Source organism: Alligator sinensis, unplaced genomic scaffold (assembly GCF_000455745.1).
Source record: "Alligator sinensis unplaced genomic scaffold, ASM45574v1 scaffold857_2, whole genome shotgun sequence".
Lineage (NCBI taxonomy): Eukaryota > Metazoa > Chordata > Crocodylia > Alligatoridae > Alligator > Alligator sinensis.
Window position 1 is genome coordinate 550,681 of NW_005842261.1, and position 22,220 is coordinate 572,900.

The 22,220-nt window shown below is 46.5% G+C and overlaps 1 protein-coding gene across 1 annotated transcript in view; it reads right to left on the bottom strand.

Annotated features, from left to right (window-relative positions):
* Window positions 1-1,312: 1,312 nt before the first annotated feature.
* FAM174B (family with sequence similarity 174 member B) overlaps window positions 1,313-22,220 on the bottom strand; it is a 31,039-nt gene continuing 10,131 nt past the window's right edge. Inside the window, exons 4-5 of the mRNA XM_006027699.2 lie at window positions 15,072-15,203; window positions 1,313-5,372 (exon numbers count right to left, since the gene is read on the bottom strand). Of these exons, the coding sequence (XP_006027761.2) occupies window positions 5,369-5,372; window positions 15,072-15,203 (136 nt within the window). The 3' untranslated portion in view covers window positions 1,313-5,368. The remainder of the gene's footprint in view (window positions 5,373-15,071; window positions 15,204-22,220) is intronic.

Genomic DNA, 22,220 nt, shown 5'->3' on the forward strand with positions numbered 1-22,220 from the left:
GGTGTTAGTTGCCTGCCTTCATTACAAAGTACATGCATGTACTTAGCCCAGAGTTGAGGGTCATAGTCCCCCTGCTTTGGATTATGCTCACACCAAGGCTATCAGCTGCATGAGAAGATGAAAGGAACAGCTGTGGTCTCAATTCCTTCCATTTAATCCTGCCCTATGCAACCAGAAATGACTCAAATAGCTTAGGGAAAGCACTGTGAGTGGCCTTCTCTTGATGGGGCTCTCACATCTGACAAAAAGCAGGTTTCCTACACAGCAGCTGACTGGTCATGAAGCCCGATGGCATTTTGATAGATTTATTATGAGTCAAGAAGTTTAGATTTGCTTTGCCAGCAGTGGGGCATAATTTAAAAGGGAGAGCATCTTCCCTTTGTCTGCAGCATGGAATTACTTTTAGACTATCACTCTGTTTGTTATCAAGAGAGGAGTGAAGACATCAAGACCAAGATGATCATATGGGCTTTAGGGAGACACAAAGCTTGAATTCATGCAAGGGGTGAGGTATCCCCTAATCTCTGACTGGCACACCCTCTTCCAGGGGCTGGGAAATAAGGGTTATACAAGAGGAATACTGGTCCATGAAGGAGGCTTGTGGTTATAGCATGTATGCAGATCTGACCAGCAATCCATAGACTGTCTTGAACCACAGCTTTGTTACCCACTGCACATCACTGAATGGCTGGCATATTGGGTATCTAAGGATCTCCAGAGACACCTAGGAACATCTGGACCATGTCTGTTAGGTAGGGGATGCCCTAGTATTAGAAGTGAGAAAGCTGTGGTATATATCTAAGAATAATGTGGACGCTTTTGGCACCGCAGGGAAAACTGTGTAGGGTCCCTGGCAGCAGGCGGCAGAGCTACCCCTTGAATGGGGTAGGAGGCTCTGTCCAGGGGACCAGGCATCTTGGGGCAGTTGTGTGATATGAAGTTACCTGAGGCAGGTTCAGGTAACAGAAATGACCCAGTGCACTGACAGCTGGGAAATCCTCACCTCTGAGTAAGAGTGGGAGGAAGGTCAAAGACTTTTGACTGTTCAAACCCAAGTTGTTTAGTTTCCTGTTGAGGACTGAGCTGGACTTCACCCATTCCTTTTCTGCCTTGCCAAAGCTCCTCTCTGCATTGTTTTCACATGCACCTTTGGTACCGGTCTGTTTTGGGCATGCTGGACAAAAGCTTTGTATCATAGATCCTGGCATCCATTTTTAGCAAGGGACAGAGTAACTGTCTGCTCTATACTGAACAAACCTCACCAGGTACCACCTTTTCATGCAATCTTTCTCAAACAGAACTCAACACAGGGGCCGTTACCAAAACGTTTAATGTTAACGGTTCTTACTGACACATGAAATGTCCGTTGAGAGTTGCACTGCCATTTAAAAAAAGGAAAGAAAAGGAAGCTTTCGTTGCAATGACAAATTCTAATACACATTTTTAACAATGACCTGGCAACTGCACAAACAGGGACGTATGGTCCTTACAGATCCTCAAGCAATAATTACAGTGGCAGAAACTCATCTAAAAATTTTAAAAAAAGAACAAAATTAAATCCAGTCTCCACTGCCAGCATCCCATTGTCTACAGTGACTATGAAGGGGCACTTGCAATGAATTGAACATCCAAATACTACCATACTTGTGTGCTCACTTATGTGCATGTCAGTCTGCACACAGTAAATTTTGAGTTTTTGACAAGTTTGCGTTCTGAACCAGTGTCTGCAGCCATTTCCACATTTTGCTGGGAAAACCTATCTTATGGCAGAAGACAGCAACGTGTCCCTGGTCTCAGCAAGCTAGACAGAGTTCTACCAGAGATATCTTCCAGTTTCTCAAACTGAGCTTACCCAAACGGGACAGGGGTCAGAGCAAAGAGGCTTCAAGTTTCACGGGTAGGGTTATAGAAAAACCTGAGACTCGCTTGCTATGTTGGTTGGATTAAAAAGCATTTGACATGGACCCTGGAAGCAGTATGCTGAGTTACACATGAATAGCTTACAATAGTGTTTTCATCTGCTGCAACTAATAGAATATGCCTTTGAAAGTATTTGTTAACAAAGCAAATGCTGAGACTATGTATTGCAAATAGCAGCAAACCTTGAGACACAATAGTCACTGCCAGACTCTCTCTGCAGTGTAATACAGGTACAACGTGTACATTTTACTCTTAACATGTAGTGGTTCATAGCTGTTCCTTCAACCAGAACCTTAAAATCACTTGTTACACAATCCAAGTCAATTATGTCTTAACTAAATTACAATAAAAAAAATCAAATATAATATACATATTAGTCACATTGAGTGCTCTTAGACTTTTAAACTAAGTAAAGCTATAAATTATAGTCAACCACGTTAAGTCACAGACAGCAACCTTTGCAGAGAGGTAAGCATTGTCTCATGTTTGAAAAAAAAAAAAAAAAAAAAAAAAATTAGCATCAACACAAGCATTTGGGTTAATTTTCTTGATGAAAACTGCTTGGTGAAGCTGTTGCACTTCCTTTCATTTCGCAGCTGCTGCTTTCCTCCTAACACCCATTAGCTTATGCTCATAGCTTGGGATTTTTGCAAAGAGCCAACAGGGGTTGAACTGCCCTTATCTCGGGTGCCTTTGAAAATCTACCTTGGGTAACTTCAAAGCATGTGCTCCTCATCCAGAGGTTTGCCTGAGGACAATAGGACAAAGTGGTTCCAAGCCACAGGCTTAAACTCAGAAGTCTTAGGACCTGACGGATGCAACTGAAGTCAATGAAAAGATTCCTGTCAACTTGGGCAAGGTCACCGGCCCTTGGAAAGAGCAAGTCAGCTTAACTTGTTCTTACTCTTTCCTTCAGCAGAACCGGGATGAGCTCTTTGGTTGTGAGCTTCCACCCAAGCATCTCATCCAAGCCGCTGGCCCTGTCCGGTTCCCACTATTTCTAACTCCACCTGCTCGGTGCTGCCCTAACCATTTCCTTCTTGGCCGACACATTAAGTCTTGCTCAATCCCAGCTCCATGGAATGACTGTAATTCATTCCACAAATGAAAGGATAAATATAGGACCTTTATATAGCCTTGATGGCTAATGTGCTACTCAGAGCTCTGCTATGGGATTTTTCCACTGTGCAGCCAGCTGGGAAGCCTTGCCTGAATATCCGTTTGGCATATATTGTGTTGTGTAAGGGATCGGATGGAAGTCAACAGTGCTGCAAACTTCCGTTCGTCACCTTTTGCTTACTTCCATGGGCCTTCAACTCCTTTCTCTGCTCTGTACAGAATAGAATTCTGCTCCTGTTTGCAAATGATCACTTTAAAACCACAGGAACAGTCTGAAAAGTGACAGCAAAAATTGCTTCAGAAGGTTCCTTGTGGCTTTTTATTTTGCCAGGTCCAAACAGAAGTTTTCCTTTGCTGTCAGGCTTCCTCCAGGATCTGAAAACCCAGCTGGAAACAGCTTGTGTGGAGGCTGCACACAACTGGAGCATGAGCTGAGAACGCAGCAGGCGCCCTGGGGCCCAGCTTGCTCTTCCACAGGTGTGCAGGCTCTGGCCAGCCAAGAGGAATTAAAATGCACAGGCCCATAAGGCAAGCATGAAGTTGGACATGCATGGAGCATATCTGTAACACAACATGTTTTATGGTGCCATTGTTCTAACTGTCTACACAAAAAATTAGTGATAAGTGGGAAGAAATGTAGAATGTCAAGGCCAGGTACACCAAGGAGCAAAAGAGATGCCAAAATGCGATTTAAGTTTGCTAAATGCCGGCTACAGCTTCGCTTGCATCAATGCAGGGAGGTCTTGCAAGACGCAGGCATTTTTGCAAGGAACCAAAGCGGTGTGGGGTAAGAGCACAAGGGCTGGGACAGTTAAGAACGGACATGTCGTGACAAAGCAGCTGAATCGTATCAACAGTACCTGAATGCAGGATTACAAGAAACCTTCAAAAAACTGAAAAACATCACCTCAGTGAGGGGACTTTGCAAGAGACTTTCTCAATCCCAGCTCAAGCTGCGGAGTTGGTGTTGAGCAAAATGATGGTGCCTTCCCAAGAATCAGAAGTGAATTTGATATCATCAGGACAGGCAGGGCTCTAGATGGATTAACCTCACCAAGTAGAGGTGTGACAGAGTAACCCAGAAGAGTCCATCAATCAAAACTGAACTGCGTGGCTATTTTTCAGAAAGACCATGAAACAGAGAAACCAAGCTAATAACCCTGAAATCCTCACTTGCAGAGAACGGCCCAGAATCTGTGCGTAAAACGTGTGGGCTAGGGAGCTTAATTCACCTGGATTACCAATAATCTAACATTTCTAAAGCACTGTCCCAAAGCTCTGACCTCTGCAAACTGAAGCATGTTGGAGGTAAGGGGAGAGGGGAAATGTGTTCAGGTCAAACAGGATCTGTCTGCTAAGTAGTCAGGGGAAAAATTCCAGTTTTTGGTGCAGAGAAATTTCTTTGCAAGGGAAAAATAAAAGATGTAGTGTTCTTTTCCTGCAATTTAACAGCTGCACATCATCAGATGTTATATAAAAAGGTTAGTTTAAAATATAGGATAAGCAGATGAGTTAGTGGTCAGAGAACACAGGACAGCACAAACCATACTGCCTTTCTGTGGAAGGGCAGATAATTATAAAAAAATATAGATATACTTTCTCTAATCCAAGATTCTTGTAGTGACAGGGCTTGCCTTATTTTTTTCTGCTGCCCTGGTCTCCTCTCAATGAGGAATACATCACTAGAAAAGGGCTTAGTGCAATTGATAAAATCAGTAGCAAGTCATCACAATTTTCTACATCAGTCAAAAAAAACACACAAAACACGCACACCCAACACCACAGACGGACAGTCACATTTTGGTATGGCTTTGGGTTTTGTCACTAGCCTTCTTCTGATGGGCAAGTCATTTGTGTGGCTCAGAACAATCCAACTCCAAGTCTTTTAAACATCTGATCTATCGAACAAAGACCAAAGTGTTTATCTGATTTGCTTCGAGGGAAATAAGTCCCCAGGGCCCACTGAGCTGACTTTTGGTTTCCTTTTCCCATTTTACGCAATACATTTTGAGCTGAGAAACGGCTGTGCAGCGCTGCATCCATCCTTCATTCTTTAGCCCCACACCTTCAAGAGAGAGAGCAGAGCCTGGCAGGACGAATGTGGGTCGTTCTTACATGGGAGTCTGAAAGCTGGGAGCCGAAAGGCCATTTTTTAGGCAGAAGTTTAACGGCCTGCTGCTGCACGTGGCACAATCGCTGGCATGGAGGGGACGAGGCTGGTTTTGGTGCTGCGGAGATTAACGCCTCCCCACGTCCTGGTGAAGGCTTTGGCAGGTCTCTTGACAGCAAGCGGACTTCTCCCAGGGCACCGTCACGCCGTAAAACAGCTTTACCTAGGGGAGGGAGGGGGGGAGACAAATGGCAAAAGGAATTGGCGTGGTCAGGGAAGGTCTGTAATTAAATTGCTCACAGGCAGAGCTGGGAATTTATGTACAAGATAAGGGGGAGGGGGGAACCCCAAGAAGAAAATAATAGTATTCACTTCTGATTGCTATCAGTTCCCTTGGAGGCTTATTTCCATGGTGACGCTGGACACGGACCTGATTTAATGCACTGGGGAAAGCAAGAGAGCAATCCAAGCAAACAGCGGGTGGGGTTAAGAAGGCAGTCAAGCAACAGTCAGGAGAGCCTGACTGCAGCCAGCGCAGCTTTTGCAGCACAGAACAGAGATCCTGAGCCCCGTAACAACACTGCTTGTTTCCCATGTTAGCCCCACTAAGGAAGGTAGCTTTCATATCCACCAACCCTTCACAGGGGCTCTTTTGGCTGTTAACTTATTTCTGGGTAGGACTGCAAGGCCTGTACCTATTGCGCTAGCTAGCTGGGAGCTTCTGGCCTCAGCCTTTTTCTTTGTGGCCTGACTCAGCGGGGGGCAGAGACTGGCTTTCAAAAGGTGCCTGGCCATGAAACCCTTCCAGCAGCACCAAAGCTCCAGGTAGCTTGTTGCATTTACAGCAAATGACTGAACGAGTTAGTGATTTTTCACCCTTCGGACAAGAATAAACGATGTCCCCCATTTATCCAGGCCCCTTTATGGCTCTGCCTGCCGCTGCTGCAAAAATATACATGTAAGCAGTTACAAACTCAGTGCAATTCCCCTTGTATCAGACAGAAAAGGCCTCTGGCTTTCACTTGCAAGAAATCCATTATAGCTGCTCTCTGGGGACCAAACACCTTGCTGTAATAAGCAGACAATGCTGCTCTCCATTCAAGGCTGCACAGGCTCTGGAAGGGGATGGCTTCTACAGATGGGGACAAGCTGGGGTGGAAATCAAAGTCAACTTCCAGTATGTGCTGCCCCCCACCTATTCCTTAGCACCAAGGTATAAGCTGCACTAGTCCCTCTGCCTCTCCACTAAAGCACCTGCGCTTAAGGGCTTATGCTGTTGCTCTCCAGTTGATGCTAGGTATAGCTGGGTTGAAACCATCCACTTCCCTGCTCATTTCCTCTGCCTTACATCTGTATGTGTGAGTACAACACCTTGCCCCTCTCTTGGGGCACTCTCATAGCAAGAGCAGGAGACACTTGGAAAAATGCTCTGTTCCCAAAATACCTCTTGGTTTTGCTGCTACTAGAAGACTGGGTGGGAAGATGCTCTTCACTGAAAGCAAACTAATGAATATAAAGTAGGTGCAGGGGAGGGATGAAGAGTTTGATCAGCTTCAGAAAACATTTGTAATTTTCTTTCACATATTTATTTAGGGGTCTGGGGGAAATTCCCACCCAGATACCTGTATTCTGTCTCTCCATGTTCCCCCTAGTTACTCTGTTCTGGGCTCTCACCTGGCATCCATCATCACCACAGCACCTCAATACCTTCCAGCAGGGATGTCAAACTCATCAAGCCCTGCAAGCTGGATGAACAGCATTCAGCTGGGTCTGCAAGCTGGATGAATGGCAGGCGGCTGGGTCCATGGGGTGGCAGGGTCCACAGGCAAGCCCCGTGTACCAAATCCCACGAACGGGGCTTGCATGCAGCACGTCCCTCAGACCCGTTGTGTGCTCCACATGGAGCGCGCATCAGCCTTAAACCTGTGTGCATTAGAGGGAAAATTACCCTGCTGCATGCAATGGCAGTGTAACAGGGCTAGTGTGCTATACCCCAGTGCGAGCTGCATTTCAATGCAAGGCCAAGTCCCTGGAGGTGTTCTCAAATCCTTTGGCTTATGAGAAGCAATAATATTAGTTCAGTGTTTTCAGTTTTCTGGAGAAGCACACAGGCAATTCCTCAGTGCATTAAGCTCATTAACTCTCCCCTAATAACTCCATCCTTTTACCTTTTTTGAAAAGGTTTCATTTTGCTACTGAGTTTAAAGGGACGATTGTTCTAATGACACTAAGCAAACAGAGGGCTCCAAAGCAGGACGTGAAAGCAAACCTGATACTGTACCAGCCTTTGTCTACAGTCCCTGCTGGTTACCAGAGGTGCCCTCAAGTTATTGAGCCAAAAGGTTTTATCAGGGCGGCTCTCAGGGTATATTATGAAGTCTATGGAAGTTTTTGCTCTGGTGTCAGGGCACAGTGCTGCCTGGCAAATGAAAGAGGCACTTGAAGGACTATAGTATTCATTTTTTTTAAAAGAAGGGGACAGAAAAGGTTGGATCTAGAGGAGAGGAACCCAGTTGTCTTCTGCCACCTTTACCAAGGTGCAACCCCACCTTTGCCAAGCGCCAAGAGTCACTGATACGACAACCTAGCTTGATCCCTAAGCAGGGCTGTATCTCTACAAAGCTGCCAACAGCAGCTGCCACCACCAAGGTGTCAGGAGCATGTGCCTGCCCATGCAGCTGCGGTAGCTCTATTAGGACAGCCATGCTGCCAGAGCACCATGTGCGCTCTGGGACCGCACCTGCAGCTGAATGGACTTCACACGCCTTCAGCTGGCTGTCAGCAGATGCCTGCCTCCACTCGACCAGGACAGCACGATGCTGCTGTCAGGCTGGAGGGTACTGCCAAAGCAGGGAGGGCTCGAAAAGCGCTTGCTTTAAGTTTGCAGCAAAATTCTGCATCATAAACTAGGCCTAAGTTTCTCTTTTTTTTTTTTTATCATGACGGCTCCTAACCAAGACCAACTCGGAGGTGCAAAACAGGCACCGGTCTATCAGGAGATGTACCAGAGGACAAGGCTTTTTTGGATTACTTCTAGCTGGACCAACTGTGCAGTTGGGAGAGCTGTTAGAGAAGCTCTCAGGCATCAGATGAACTTCCTCGGGTCACAAAAACCCTTCCTTCTAGGACATTCAGCACCAATGTGGCCACAACACTCCCACCCTACTACAACATGAAACTTACTTACAAACTCTCTTCCTGTAGGCCAGCGAGTCGCTTGATGGCAATACCCCACCATCAGACAGGCATGGACTTCTGGGGTTTTTGCCTTCCTCTGTAGCAGGAGGCAGGATCCTCTTCTGGTGGACAGTGCCCTTGTCTCCCTGCTTTCCCCGTGGCGGGTTAGGGTGTTCTGGTGTTTTGAGGCATTGTGCAAAGATCGTTCATTTTAACAGATTAGACTAATGCTTTTCTAGGATGGTTTAGATAGAGATGATCCTGCCTTGAGCAGAGGCTGGACTAGATGACCTTGCAAAGTGCCTGCCAGGTCCTTACTGGCTAGCATCATAGAAAAGTAGCAATATGGACTGGGTCAAATGTCCAAAACCCCAAAGGGGTCCTGTATTCCCTTCCACCTGCAAAAGCCTCTGCACTCCCTACTGGAGCTGCCTCTGGACTCTAGTTTAATTTGTTGGTTTAAAAAAAAAACAAACCACACAAGCAAACACACCAAAACACAACCCCACATTAAACTGTTTCTGTGAGGCTTTTCAAGTAGGTGTTATTGCCTAAGTGGTTTTGCCTCTCTGCTGTGTGATAGGCTTTTATTTACATGTTCAGCCTCTTGTCACACAGAAGCAAGCTCTCAGGATTAGAGGCGCTGTTGACGGAGCTGCTTCCCTGCAATGTAAAGGAGAATAGGAAACTCAATCCAGGCACGTACACGCCTGTGTCTGTCATGCAGGTGACTTTACTACCCACTGACAGGGCTTTGCTTAGTTAAGACTGTGAAGTGGTCTAATGAGTCTGCTTTGTGCGTGTAGGGGGGGGTGTCCTACCAACACGGCTGGCTGCAGCAAGAGGCAGGGAATCCTAAAGACGCTGCCTTCAGCCCAACTGATGCCGTCTGCTACTTCTCTGTGCCTCGCTCAAACCTGGAAACACAGCGTGCAAGGACAAAGCATCAAAGGAAGCAAACTGCCTGTATGAGCACAATTGGAAAGGCACGTGCCACTTCTCCCCTGCTGCTGTCACTCTGCTGTGAGGCTTTTAATTAAAATGCTATTTGCCAGGGGTGAGAGGAAAGAGCCTGAAACTTTAATTATTCCACAAAACACAGATGCAAGTGTCTGCTTGGTTCTGTCAGATGCTATAGTGACACACAACCTGCCCACAACTTCTAAAAGATTTGTGATGGACCCAAATTACAAGCCTATGTGTATTTTGGTCCTTTGTGCATCAGGCAGCCAGAGAAGTGATTTTTGTATAGAAGCAGCCCTAAGACAGTTTATACGCACGGAAGTGACAGGAAGCAGCTAGCAGCATGGTATTCCAGCCAAATGGTCTTTGCCACCTTGGACCTAGAAGTCTGAAGTCTTGCTTTGGCATATCCAAGGAATGCACCAAGGTATTAGCCAAATACACCCATGGTACATCAAAGTTGAGATGCATGCCTTTTATATTTGCTCCCATTAAGCCCATTCCCTTTCTTCTGAGCTCCAAAGCTTTCCTCAGGGATGCCTATCCAAGCCAAGTGCTTCAGGCTCCCTACTGATGGAAGGCACTCAAGAAATGAGAGGTTGTAATAAATTGTTTATTCCTTTCCTTCTTCGAATGATGGACCAAGCTTTTGTAGCCCAACCGCCTGGAAGCATCTGGGAGTGATGCTAAGAAATGGCAGATGACTTTGCATGAAAGGATTTTAGAGGTTCTGGGGTTGTTTCTAGGGTTTTCCTTCCTATCTAGAGGACTTAATTAGGACAGCGTATACATTACAGAGTTGTACCTAGCAGGACGGGTGGGTGCAAATGCCAAAATTGTAGCATGACTGCACAAGCCATATCCTTCAAGACGAACGTACTGCAAATCAGTACACAGATGATCTGCACCAGTGAGGCAATTGCAGGAGTGATTCTTAACAACCGTGCCACTGGATACTAGCACGGTGAACGGCTGAACAGTGGTTAGCTTGGCTCCAAGCAAGCCGTTCCAGTCCAAGCATTGGCATGCTTACGCAAGGGCTGCCGGGAAGTCCATGTATTGCACTCCTGTGAGGGGGATGCAGCCAGTGATCAGTATGGCAAGATTCACTAGGCCAGATGATCAGAGGGAGGCTGCCAAGAGGAGGAAATGCTCACTGGGAAGAAATGGGAGGCTGGTGGAAAAGAGCAGGACGTGCTGCCCTGGCTGGCAGGAGGCACCTGCAGATGTTTTAAACATAGAAAAAAATGAGAAGGAAGTGGGAGCAGGGATCCCCCAGCCCCAGGAGGGCTCATCATGCAGCATTATCTGCCAGACCTCAGCCTTGCTCATGCTGCCTCCAGGATGTTGCAGGTCATTACATTTTGCCTTAATTAGCTAACGAGCTGGAAATATCCATCTCATCCCTTCCCTGGTGCACTGACCCTGCCAACACTTCTGTGACTTCCTCTGATATATCCGGGTTTCAGCATCTGAAAGGGTTTTTTTTTTTTTTTTTTTTTTTTGGAGGCAGGGGAGGGGAGTGTTTGCTATCACGGGGAATAAGAAAGTCTTCCCATAAGCAGCAGTTAATGAAGCCTCATTAAAATATATAGGCACTGGCTAAATAGTCAAAAACAGCCCTTTCATTGGTACAGCAACAGTGCTATGGCTAGCCACATGCGCTGCACTTCTGTCCCTTTGTGTAAGATTATTAAAAGTGGTATCTCCATTTTATTGTGCTCCTGGCATGCAAATCAGCACTAGGCTGCACTCAAAAGCCTTGGACCACAGACAGCATAAAAGAGTTGCTTGCAGAGGGCACAAGATGGTAGAGGAGAATCTGGGATTCCCACCGAACCAGCAGTCCAGGCTATAACTGGAGTCACGCAGGTGGTGCTAATGGAGCAAGGGTAGAAAGTTGCATCTGAAAGAGGTAGGTAGTCAGCTTTTTCTGGAGTCACTTTGCTGGGTTTTACTCCCTATGCTAAATGAACAGAGAGTACTGAATGATATTCTCTTCAAGCAATTAATCCTACTGAAGAGTCCTTCCCCCTCCTCCCCCCCACCTCCTCAGGCATTACGGTGTATGTGCTATTATACAAAAGGCCAAACCAACCCATAGTTTTAATAAGAGACTTCCCTTTGAACAAAGAACTTGGTGAAAGGTGAACTCTTTTGGGGATGTGGTGAAGTCTCTGGGCACAGAATCTGGAGACCCTGAAACTTTCTATGACTTTTAAATCCTAAAAGTTCCTCTCCCTCTCAATCTTGCCAGGGGACTGGCTGTAGGAAGATGCTCTCTTTCTAACTGTTGGAGTGAAGGAACCCTTAGGCCAAGCAGTACAGATTTCTGAAAATGTAAATTCAGTAGCCACTGCACTGGGATTTCATCTTCCCAGACTGGAGAAAGAGAAAGCAAAAGGACAGGATGGTGTAGATCAAAAATAAACTCTCTTGGTGACGCCCTTCCTCTGCGTCACCCAAAGTGTAGGTGCATCTTGGTCTCTAAGAACCTGAGAAGACTGAGTTCATTTCAGTCAGAGACAATATAGTGCACTCTGGGTGGCCAAACAGTCAGATAATGTGGCTAGGACTATCCCTGGTCAGACTTCCCAGTAAGTTTGCCTCTTTGCTTATCTGGTATTTTGCTACTGGATGACTCTCTCCTGCAGCACTACTGTGAATCCCATTCAATTTCTCTTGGTCTTAAGAAACCATCTCCAGTCCCACCAGAAAAAGTTTGCAAAGAAAGTAGCCTGGGAATGCACTTAGCAGGGCATGTTTTAGATTGCTCTTTTCTTCCCTTTAGAGCCAGTCCAGTGCATAATCCAATGCCCAGTGAGCCCCACATGTACTTTATGGACTAAACGCCAACAGAACGGTCCATGCCACCCAGGACAAATGAGGCAGTCTGCGGCTCCAGCATGCATACACAATGTGGTGGGCTGGGAAGCTGTCTGTGGGCATGGGAGGGAGGTGGCAAGACTGTGAATGGAGTTCCCCTTCAGGAGTGATCTGAATGGGGGAAAAAGCAGTCACTTGCCACAGCAACCCTTTGGTGAAAGTGGACTCTGCTGGCTGAGATGATATCCTGTGTTTCTACAGCGCCCGTTGGCCAATGATAAACCACACTTCCCATTAGTCACAGATTGCTAGGGGGTGGAAGGGACCTCGGAAGATCAGGTCCACCCCCCTGCTCTAGGGAGGAAGACAACTGGGGTCAAGTGACCCCAGCAAGGTGACTGTCCAGTCTCCTTCTGAAAATCTCCAGGGTAGGTGACTGCACCACCACTGGAGGGAGTTTATTCCACAGTCTGGACACCCTAGCTGTGAAGGAGTTTTTCCTGGTATTAAGCCTGAAGTGGCGTTTGTATTCATTTGTCCTGGTCTTCCCCAGGGGTGCCCTAATGACCCAAGCTCCTGATGCACTCCTCTGATATAGTGGTAAGCCGCTATCAAGTCCCCTCTAAACCTTCTCTTCTTTAGGCTAGAGGCCCAGGTCCCTCAGCCTTTCCTTGTACGGCTTGCCTTGCAAGTCCCTGATCATACCGATGGCTCTTTTCTAGACCCTCTCAAGTTTTACCATGTCCTTATTGAAGTGCGGCACCCAGAACTGGATGCGGTACTCCAGCTGCGGTCTCACCAGTGCTAAACATGGCAGGAGTATCACCTAGTTTTACCCAAGATGCATCAGTTGATGCATGCCAGCGTGCTGTTTGCCCTGTTGACCACCGCCTTGTACTGACGGCTCATGCTTATGTGATGGTTAATCATTGCCCATAGGTCCCTTTCACCCATGGTGCAAGTCAGGCTGTCACCACCGAGCCTGTATGTATGTTGAGGGTTGTTTGCCCCCAGATGGAGCATCTTGCACTTGGAAATGTTAAACTTCATCTGGTTCCGGTCTGCACAACTCTCAAGCCTGTCCAGGTCCGCCTGTATATGCAACCTATCTTCTGATGTGACCACACTGCCCCATAACTTGGTGTCGTCCTTGAACTTGGCCAGCGAGCTTTTCACTCCCCCATCCAAATCCATTGATAAAGATGTTGAAAAGCATTGGTCCAAGCACGGACCCTGAGGGACACCACTGGCCACTTTGTGCCAGGATGACATGGATCCGTTCATGAACTCTCTGGGTCCTACTTCGAGGTTACCAGGTAAATTAGTTACCACTACGCATTCAAAAGAGGGACCCTCCTTTTACAAAAAGGTGAAGTGAGGCAAAAAGGCTCACCGTCTTGTGTGGGGGGCTCATGGTGCAGCAGGGGACGCAGGGGGAGAGGTGTGGCCTGTATGGCCCCTTAGAAGTTGGACAGCCCTGGTCTAAATCAAAGACTGAATTTTCCCCTCTAGAAATGCTGGATTTAAGCATCCCAACTCCCACTTACTTCAATAACCCTGTGTAGCTCTCTGAAGGCTGCATCAGCAGCAAGCAGGTCTTCCTTCTCCTGTTCTGTTTCTGTTGTGCTTGTCACAACCATACTGATGAAATGCATGTAAGAGTAGAGACTCGGAGGCGGCCTTCCCATGAGATGGACCCTCTTCAAGAGGCCGAGTGGAAGCTACTCGGGGAGGCTGCAGGCAGAGATGATCTATGTGGAGCTCTGACAGTTGGGTTAGGAAAGTGCCAGGGAAAGATGAGACTGGTTTGGGACCAAATTATTTAAACAATTCAGAAAGAGTGACTCATCCTCGTTGTTTGCTTGCTTCCGACCCCTGCCTTACTCCTTCAGGGAGAGAGGCATTGAGTTTTTTGGTAAGCTACCAAAAGAAACCACAGGCCACCACATACTTAAGTGTTTACGGAGTGCCCTTTGGCACGAACACATTGTTCCTGCTCTCAAAACAAGGTGGGGTGAGGATAATGCAAGTCAGCAGAAGTTTGACCAGAACTAGGAGTTGCTGGGATCCACATGCATCCCTGAAGTTAATGAAGCCTCCACTAGACAAAGAAGCGTTCATGTCAAATAGTCCCTACCTGCCCGATACTGAGGGCCTGGACAAGTATATCAGCAGGACAAAGCCTGTCAGATGCTTCAGACCCAGATGTGCCTAAGTCTACACACTATCCTGACAGCCCAGTGTTTTCTCCACCCAGTTCTAACAGAGCCCACGGAGAGAAGCAGCTCTGAATACAGGGACCCAACCCATTCACCCTGCACACGTCTGACTCTCCCTGGTCAGACTTTCCAGTTCTCCTCTTTTGCTTATCCAACATTTTGCTACTAGATGACTTTTTCCCTTGCACCGTTATTGCGAATCCCATTCAATTTCTCTTGGTCTTATGAAAATATCTCCAGTCTCACCCCCAGAACCACCCATTCACCCTACGAACATCTGAGTATTACCAGATGGCAGTGATGCCTTTACTGTACAGGAAAAGTGCACCTTCCCCCAGCAGCTACCACATCCAGAGAACGACTGGGTACAACAAGCAGCCAAGCACGAAAGTTGAGCTTGCTAAGCCGTGATAGCGTGGTAGCTTGAAATGGCTTTGTGTTTAGGCACAGCTCATCTGACAACACTTCCCCACAACAGAGGAGCAAAAAGGATGCTCTTGGAAAGAGTATGTTTCTAGGAACAGAGGGTGAGGACAGGGCAGGCCAAAGTAGGTTTCAGGTGCCTGAGCCAGAGACCAGAGCAGTGAGGCTTGTGCTGAATGAAGGGGACAGCAGAGGAGGGAGGAAGCTGCAGCTTGAGGCGTGTGCATGTGCGGGCGAACAGAAGCTAAAACTGTCTGCTCAGCTAACGCAGCCCCTGAGGCTGCTTGTAACCAGGCCACGCACGCAACAATTACCTGTATTTCACATCAAACACCGTGGAGTCCTCGTCATCGTCCTCGTCCTCATTCAGAGGAGCCATTTCTACCCGCTCAGCCGGAGTCGTGATGATGTCATACTTCCGGGTCTTCCTAATCCTCTTGCCAGACCTGAAACGAGAGAGGGAGCTCGTTGCTACTGTTCTACAGCAGGAGGGCCAGGCTGATGTGCAACCCACTGTCCTAAATGTTTCTGGGCTACTGATGCTTAGCCTGTGGAGCCAGAGCCTCCCCTCCCCACTTCCCTGAGCTGCCACTTGTGCCCATCACTGAGGAGCTCAGTGTTCTGTCGGCTGTAATCCAGATCAATGTCAGTCTTGCTGTTTCAGACACGCCAGCCCGTGATCCTTCAATGTCCAGGGCAAACATGCTCATGCAGCGGCTCACCAAGTCCCCATGCTGCTGTACTCAGACAAAGGCTTAATTGGCAGAGGCAGCTGACAGGACAGCCAACGTGCTTAGAGGAAGAAACCATATCAGCCCTGCTGGCTCCAGGGCTTCCAAGAAGTCCGGGGCATCAGAGAAGAATTACAGGAGGAAGAGGCAGCTGAGGCTGGACTTGGGAGTAGACAAACCCCTTCTGGTTCCTCTGGATGCTGGGTTAAGTCCCTAATGCAGCCTGTCATTTTACACGGGCAATTTCCACATTTGGCAGCAACCCCAGGGGAATACTCCTGGGTACATCCTGCTTGCATGCAGCAACCTGTGACTGGAGCAGGGAAGCCACTCCGGGGTGCCCCTGCATGCTGAGGACAGGGCTCAAGAGAGCCACGGGGAGAGGAGTAGTTTTGGGGGGTGGGGGGAGGTTCACTGCCTCATTTCCAGGTATGGAACATGCAGGGACACATTTAAGAGAGCCTCTGCCTAGGAGCACCAGGGATGTATTGCAGACAACTGTGAAAAGTCACGAGCCCCAGGGTGACACATGGCTACCCCTACCATCCCTCTCCTCCAAGAACAGTCACTTCTTTGGTACCAGAGAAGCTTGTACACCCAGGTGTGTTTTGCACCCATTGTGAGATTCATTTTCCAGTATTTACTTGCATTAACATGTTTTGGCAACCATTGATCCTTCCAGATCATGGTGTATGCATAAAAGGTCACCTAGACCTTCGATGAATATGCCTAGGCAGGAGCTTTTTTTTGGAGGAGCGGAGGCTGCCCAGACCTTCCATCCCCGCTTTAGGCCACTGAGACAGAATCCAAAAGGCCAGACCGAGTCCGGACACTTGGTGCTTCCATGGTTGTATTTTGCGTTAACATAACTTTAACATAAAACATCAATAGAATACAGTTTAAATCAACACTGTGCCTTTAACTCCAAGCCCCTGTATTATAGAGGTGCTATTTATTCCACAGATTAACTCAAGGTCATGAGCTACCTCTCACAGCTTGTATGCAATCCTAGATTTGTTGTGGCTATGCTGGCTTGTGTGTTTTCTGCTGGTGCATTTAAAGGAAGCTGTGAATAACTCATCTTTTTGGAGGAGGAGGGGGTTAGTGTAGAGCAAGAAAGGGCTTAGTATAATTGCTTGCACTCTGGAAAAGGTTTCATTCAACAACATAAAGAAGTTCTCTCCCTAAAATCCTTGTTCAAATCCAACCACAAAGTTGTCAGATTGGCAGAACTGGATGCCTTAAAGTTTCTGATCACTGGTCCCAGGTTAGTACTTCCCAGTCTTGAGAACATATTTGGTGTTGGGAAGCTTTGCCGCAATACATCACACACGATGTGCTGGATGCTCCATTTCAAAGACTGTGGACCCTTGGAAATAAGAGTCTGCCTAATATGCAGGTTTGTGATACAAAAGTCTTATTTCCAGTGTTATGCTAGAGATCATAGATGATGATGACGACAACAATAGTCCCTTCTGACCTCAAAAAAAGAAAAAGAAACCATTTGAGAGATCTCTGATGTGAAAGCTGTTGCTGGCTTCTCAGTCTAGCGTTTCCTTCTTGGCAAAGGTCCATGAATAAATAAAGCAAGTCCCAGGCCTTGGGCAGTGTAATTTTAATTCTCTGAATGTTCTAAATTTGAACAGAATATATAAATGTCTCCATCATCATCAACTAATCTGTATATAATAGTCTGTGTTGCCCTGTGCCACAGATGATGCAGAGGTTTTCTTCTGTTACTCCACCCATTAAAATAAGCAACCCTATACAGTGAGATAGGATTATCAAGAGCTTGGGTTAGAAGGATCCTAACAAAACGCCCGTCAGCCTTACTCTACTGCTTGGCCAAGATGCAAGGTCTCATCTTGCAACAGAACATTTATTCAGCCACTGTAATATATTAAAACTCAAGTGTGTCCGTGTCCAACTGAATGAAATCTATTTGACTAGTGTCATTCTTGTATTTGTTCATTGGCTAATACAATGTGTGAGGGATCTCTTGTGTTATCATGAATTAATAATGTTACACAGGAATGCATATTAAAAGAATATCCATTTTTTTTTTTTTTCTGTCTGCATATCAGACCTACTTCTGTTATAGGCCATCAGTGGTCGTCGCCTCACTTAACAAAATGTATTGCTCTATATTCTACACACGCAGATGTGCTTCTGGAGCCTTTCTGACCATTACTGCTGGATACTGCATTATTTAAGGGTGGCTAATTCCTGGTAGCCAAATAGTTCTCTTTTAATTTCTCTATTCAGGTTCCATTTTGAAAAGGACCTTCATAGTTATGACCATAAATAAGAGAGTGCTAAAAACCTTTCCACAACAACCATTTAGTAAGTAGAACAGTTGGTTGAGGGGGGGAAAAAAAAATTTTTTAAAAATTCAAAGACTGGGTTTTGTCAACATTTTTCTAAGCTGTTGAAAGAGCCCAGTGACAAACTGCTCCTTGCAGCTGGGCAGAAGACCTTCATTTCCCTCCTCCCTCCTTCATTCCCTCTTGGCATATTTGGATGATGTGCTTATTATTAACCTGCAGGCCCAAGAGTCAATTCTCTCTGGAACAAGCAATCCCAGGGGCGGCAAGTTTTCATAAATGACAGATCTGTGAGCCACGCAAAGATTACTTGCGGTTTCCCATCCATGTTCAAAATGATTCATCATGTGGACTGTAGCCCAGCCTGTTTCCTCTCCCCTTGCTGCATAGTGGACCTCCTTAGCCTCACCAGGATACCTTTAATCTTCAATGATGATGAAATAAGAGAAGACCACATACAGTCAGACAAGATACCATCCATCAAAACCGCAATGTGTTGAGGCCTCGTGTGAACAGGCGGCAGCTGTCCAACCTGATCGGACGGAAGCTAGGAACAGCAAGGAAGTGAGGAGCAGCATTCAAAGCAAGCCCCTCTGATAACAGACTGAGATGCCCCTGTATGAAAGATCTTTATTAGGAGTGATAATGGATATTCATGAACACAGATTTTGATACTGGAGACCTGGTCTCCAGTGAAAAGTTGTACAATCCCAACTGGATGCACCTAGTCCCCTACAGTTAGCAGGTTTAAGTAGGAAATGCTGTAGATCAGTAAAGAAGCATGCAGGGTAGAGCTGGGGGACACAGAGCCACATGTAGGGATAGCAGGAGCACTAACCATTGTGAGAGGTTAGCAGAGCCACAAGACCTGTGCAGAGGAAAGTGCTGCTGCAGGTCTAGCTGAAAGACTAGGGCAGAGTTGGGGAGGAGCTGGCAAAATTCAATGGGCTGTCAGGTCAGAGTTGGATCAGTAGTTCTCATCGCAGGTGCCAGGGCACCCTGCAGTGCACTGAGATCCTTTCAGGTGTGCTACACGGTGCCAGGCACTGTTGGCACTGTGCACATACAATTCGCACAGTGTTTGGCGTGTGCATACAATTCACAAAACAAGCCCAGAGATTTCAAATAGAAATCTGTAGTGTTAAAAGCCTTTGGGTCTGTTGTAGTCTTTCTGAGTTCTTTGCAACCAAAAAAAAAAATTGCTCCAAATTTCTCTAGTCAAATAGAAAGTGGAAAATAAGAGCTGACATTTTCCAAGGGTGCCTCAACTCTATCAAGGGTTGTGCCGTGTCTGAAAAGGTTGAGAAGCATGGAGCAGATGATCAAAACGGTCCATCCCAGTCTTAAATAAATAAATAAAATCTGTCAGTCGATCTACAAAGCTCGTGTGGCATCTGTACAAGCCACAAAATAATTGCAGCCAGTATTACCAGACTCTTGCTTTAGATCCAGTGCTGTTCCCATTGAAGCCAAAGGGAAGCACTCATTCGATTTAACAGAAATAGGATTAGTGAGCACATGCTTGCTTAATACAAGGAAAGCAATGCCTGACCTGCCGGCCCCGCTCAGGAGGATCCAGCTCATGAGTAATTCAGACACATTAGTTTATTCTTGGGTAATCAGATTCCTTTGGGGGTTTAAGTGCCTCAGACTCGCCACAAGTTTTCTGCTCTATAATGGGGGGAAAAGATGAATTTCCTGCATATTTCTATTCAGCCTGGGGGAGAGCAATGCTGTCTCAAGCTGGGTGCATGAAAGGCTGGCAGGAAGGGAAGGACAAAGTTTATGACTTGCTTGTATCGCTACTTTGACCAGGGGCTGTTTTGGTCAAACCCGAGTCATATGCAGCACTTCATGCTTCTTACTGAAACATCATGTGGTGGGAAACGCACACAAGACAACTCCCTAGCTCATTATACAACTGAAGCCTCTAATCTATTTTTAACACCAACCCTTGATGCTAAAGACAATGCTTCTCTTGACCCCAGTGAGAGAGAAGTCAGAGCTTCTGATCCAGCGTTAATATACTTCTTGACAGCAGATTTTGGGGAGGAGGAAGGGAAAAGGCAAGGAGAGAAAAGGTGCCCACTAAAAACGTACTCTTTGGAAGCAGAATTAGAAAGAGGACAGGCTAAACCTAAACAGCAGTGATGATACTCCAGGAATGCAACCGGGAGCAACCTTATTACCGGTAATAGGCTCCTTGAACATGAACAAGTTTCCAAAAACAGGTTTCTGGAAACAATAGGCATCTAACAAGTGACTGAATGAGATCTTTAAGAATTAATGTGATATTTTACGGTCTTCTAGCTAACCAAGCTTCCCTGCTTTCAGGAACGTTTTAAACACTAATGTTAAACCAGAGGCTATTAAGATCCTCGTACCTGCTTTCAGACACCCCTTTTTGACGTAATGAAGTGAGGACGCTACATTTTCTAACAATCAAGTCCTTGAGATGGAACACACACAGGCACAATGAACAGAAGTAAAGGCTTGTTCAACTGCTCTAAGTGTTAATAAGAGGCCTGAAGGCTGGGAAGAAGATTGCAAAAAGCCTCTGGAAAAATCTAAATGAGATCCTGCCATGATTCAGTTAAAAAGTAATGCTTAAAAATAGCTATAATGCACCTACTACTGACTAGTACTAGTATGAGTGGGCTCCTATACACATACATAGAGGCTGCCATAATCTGAGCAGACTCAATTAATCAAGTGCATCGGAACAGACTCAATTAATCAAGTCTGCTTAAGCGTGTTAATTAGTGCTCTCCAGACTCCAGCATCACATGCATCATGGTCCCCCCACTGAAAAGTGGTGATGGGGCACTTTAAACTAAAGCTGGTTTGAGCTTTAGTTCAAAGCACCCGGCCGGCATTTTTTAGCCATGGGGACACTGATGCACGTGAAGCTCCGGGGGTTTTTAATGAGACAGACAAGGTTCCTTGGGTGAATTTGATATCTTTTATTAGACCAACCCAAATAGTTGGAGAATATTTATTAAGCGAGCTTTCGGGTTCAAAAACCCTTCGTCAGGCTAAGGAAGCTTCAGCAGTTGGTGTGTGCTCTTCCTGGATGGAATGAAAAGAGGGGTTTTTAATTGCATTTAATTAGCATGGCTCTCAGAGCTGCCCCCGACCCTTGCCTCCTGGAGCCTGCCTATATAAACGCCCAGTGTGTACTTCAAGACCTACATCCTCTTTGTCAGGGTGCAAAGTGCTACATTCATTTTATACAAAGACTGGGAGAATGCAAGTATCCTGCCAAAATTCACAAAGCAAGTAAAGCAGTGGAGCATGGAACAGGACCACCGGGTCCCTCCTTTGACCATTAAACCACAACTCTGAAACGAGGTTTCCAGTTGAGGTCACCCCCGGGTCTTCCATACAGGAACATCTTAAAAGTACATGTTTCCCTCTAGGCACTAGCAGCATTTTTTATGGCTCGGTCCCAGGAAACAGTTACAAAACCATTCGTAGCGTAGACAAGCCTTCGCTATACAGAGAACTTCACTTTGTTGTAGGGCAGCCAGGTCTCTCACTTGTAGGATGATCCAATATGCTTAAATATTTTAGAACTTAATTAAACCAGCTTTCCAGTTACTGAAGAGTTAGGAACAGCGTGTGGTGCAGAAATCAAGCCTAAGGTTGCTTTGGTCAAAATGCTGTGCAAGTGGTTAGAGACTTTCAAAAGGTGCATCAGTGTCATGTAAGTACCCCTGTCCAGCATGGATTTATTCATTGCCATGCTCTTCAGCAGCCCAATGCACCTTTGCACTGACTAAGTCCTGGTTCCCCTTGGTGACACTGCACTTGCAGGTTGGTTGGTTGGTTTGTTTTAAATATGCAGCTTGACCAAACAGGCTTATCCAACTTTGCTCCGAAGGTTGAGGTGCACCAAGAGAAGTCATGTCTCAGAAGCCTTTCCAAGTACCAACTCTTGGGAGTTTACTTAGTGTGCTATAAACCAGATCCACCTCTAGACGTGCTGCAGCGGACTTGCATCCAGGATGTCGAGAGCTGTGTACTCTAGAGACACCAAGGCAGAATCGGTCATGAGAAGAAGCCCTCACTTTGGGCAACCACAGGAGCTGTTCCTGAACAATGCTTAAGCACCGTAATTGCTTGGACTGATCTGTAATATTCGGGTGTGACGTGGAGCCCATTTCTGTTTGGGGGTGATATAGGAGGTGCTTTGCAAGAAGTGGTGTCTGAGAGTAACCCAGCCATCAAAAGGGGAAGGAAATTTGTAGCGCTTCCTCCTGCAGGTGGAGAGCACGCTACCTTCCCACACATCCCCAGCCCATGGCAGTCAAGGGTGGGGGGAGAGACTGAATCCAAAACTCTTGGGACAGTACCATGCTCTAAGCTACTGGGACAAGGCCACTCAGATCATTAGCTTCTAAAGGGA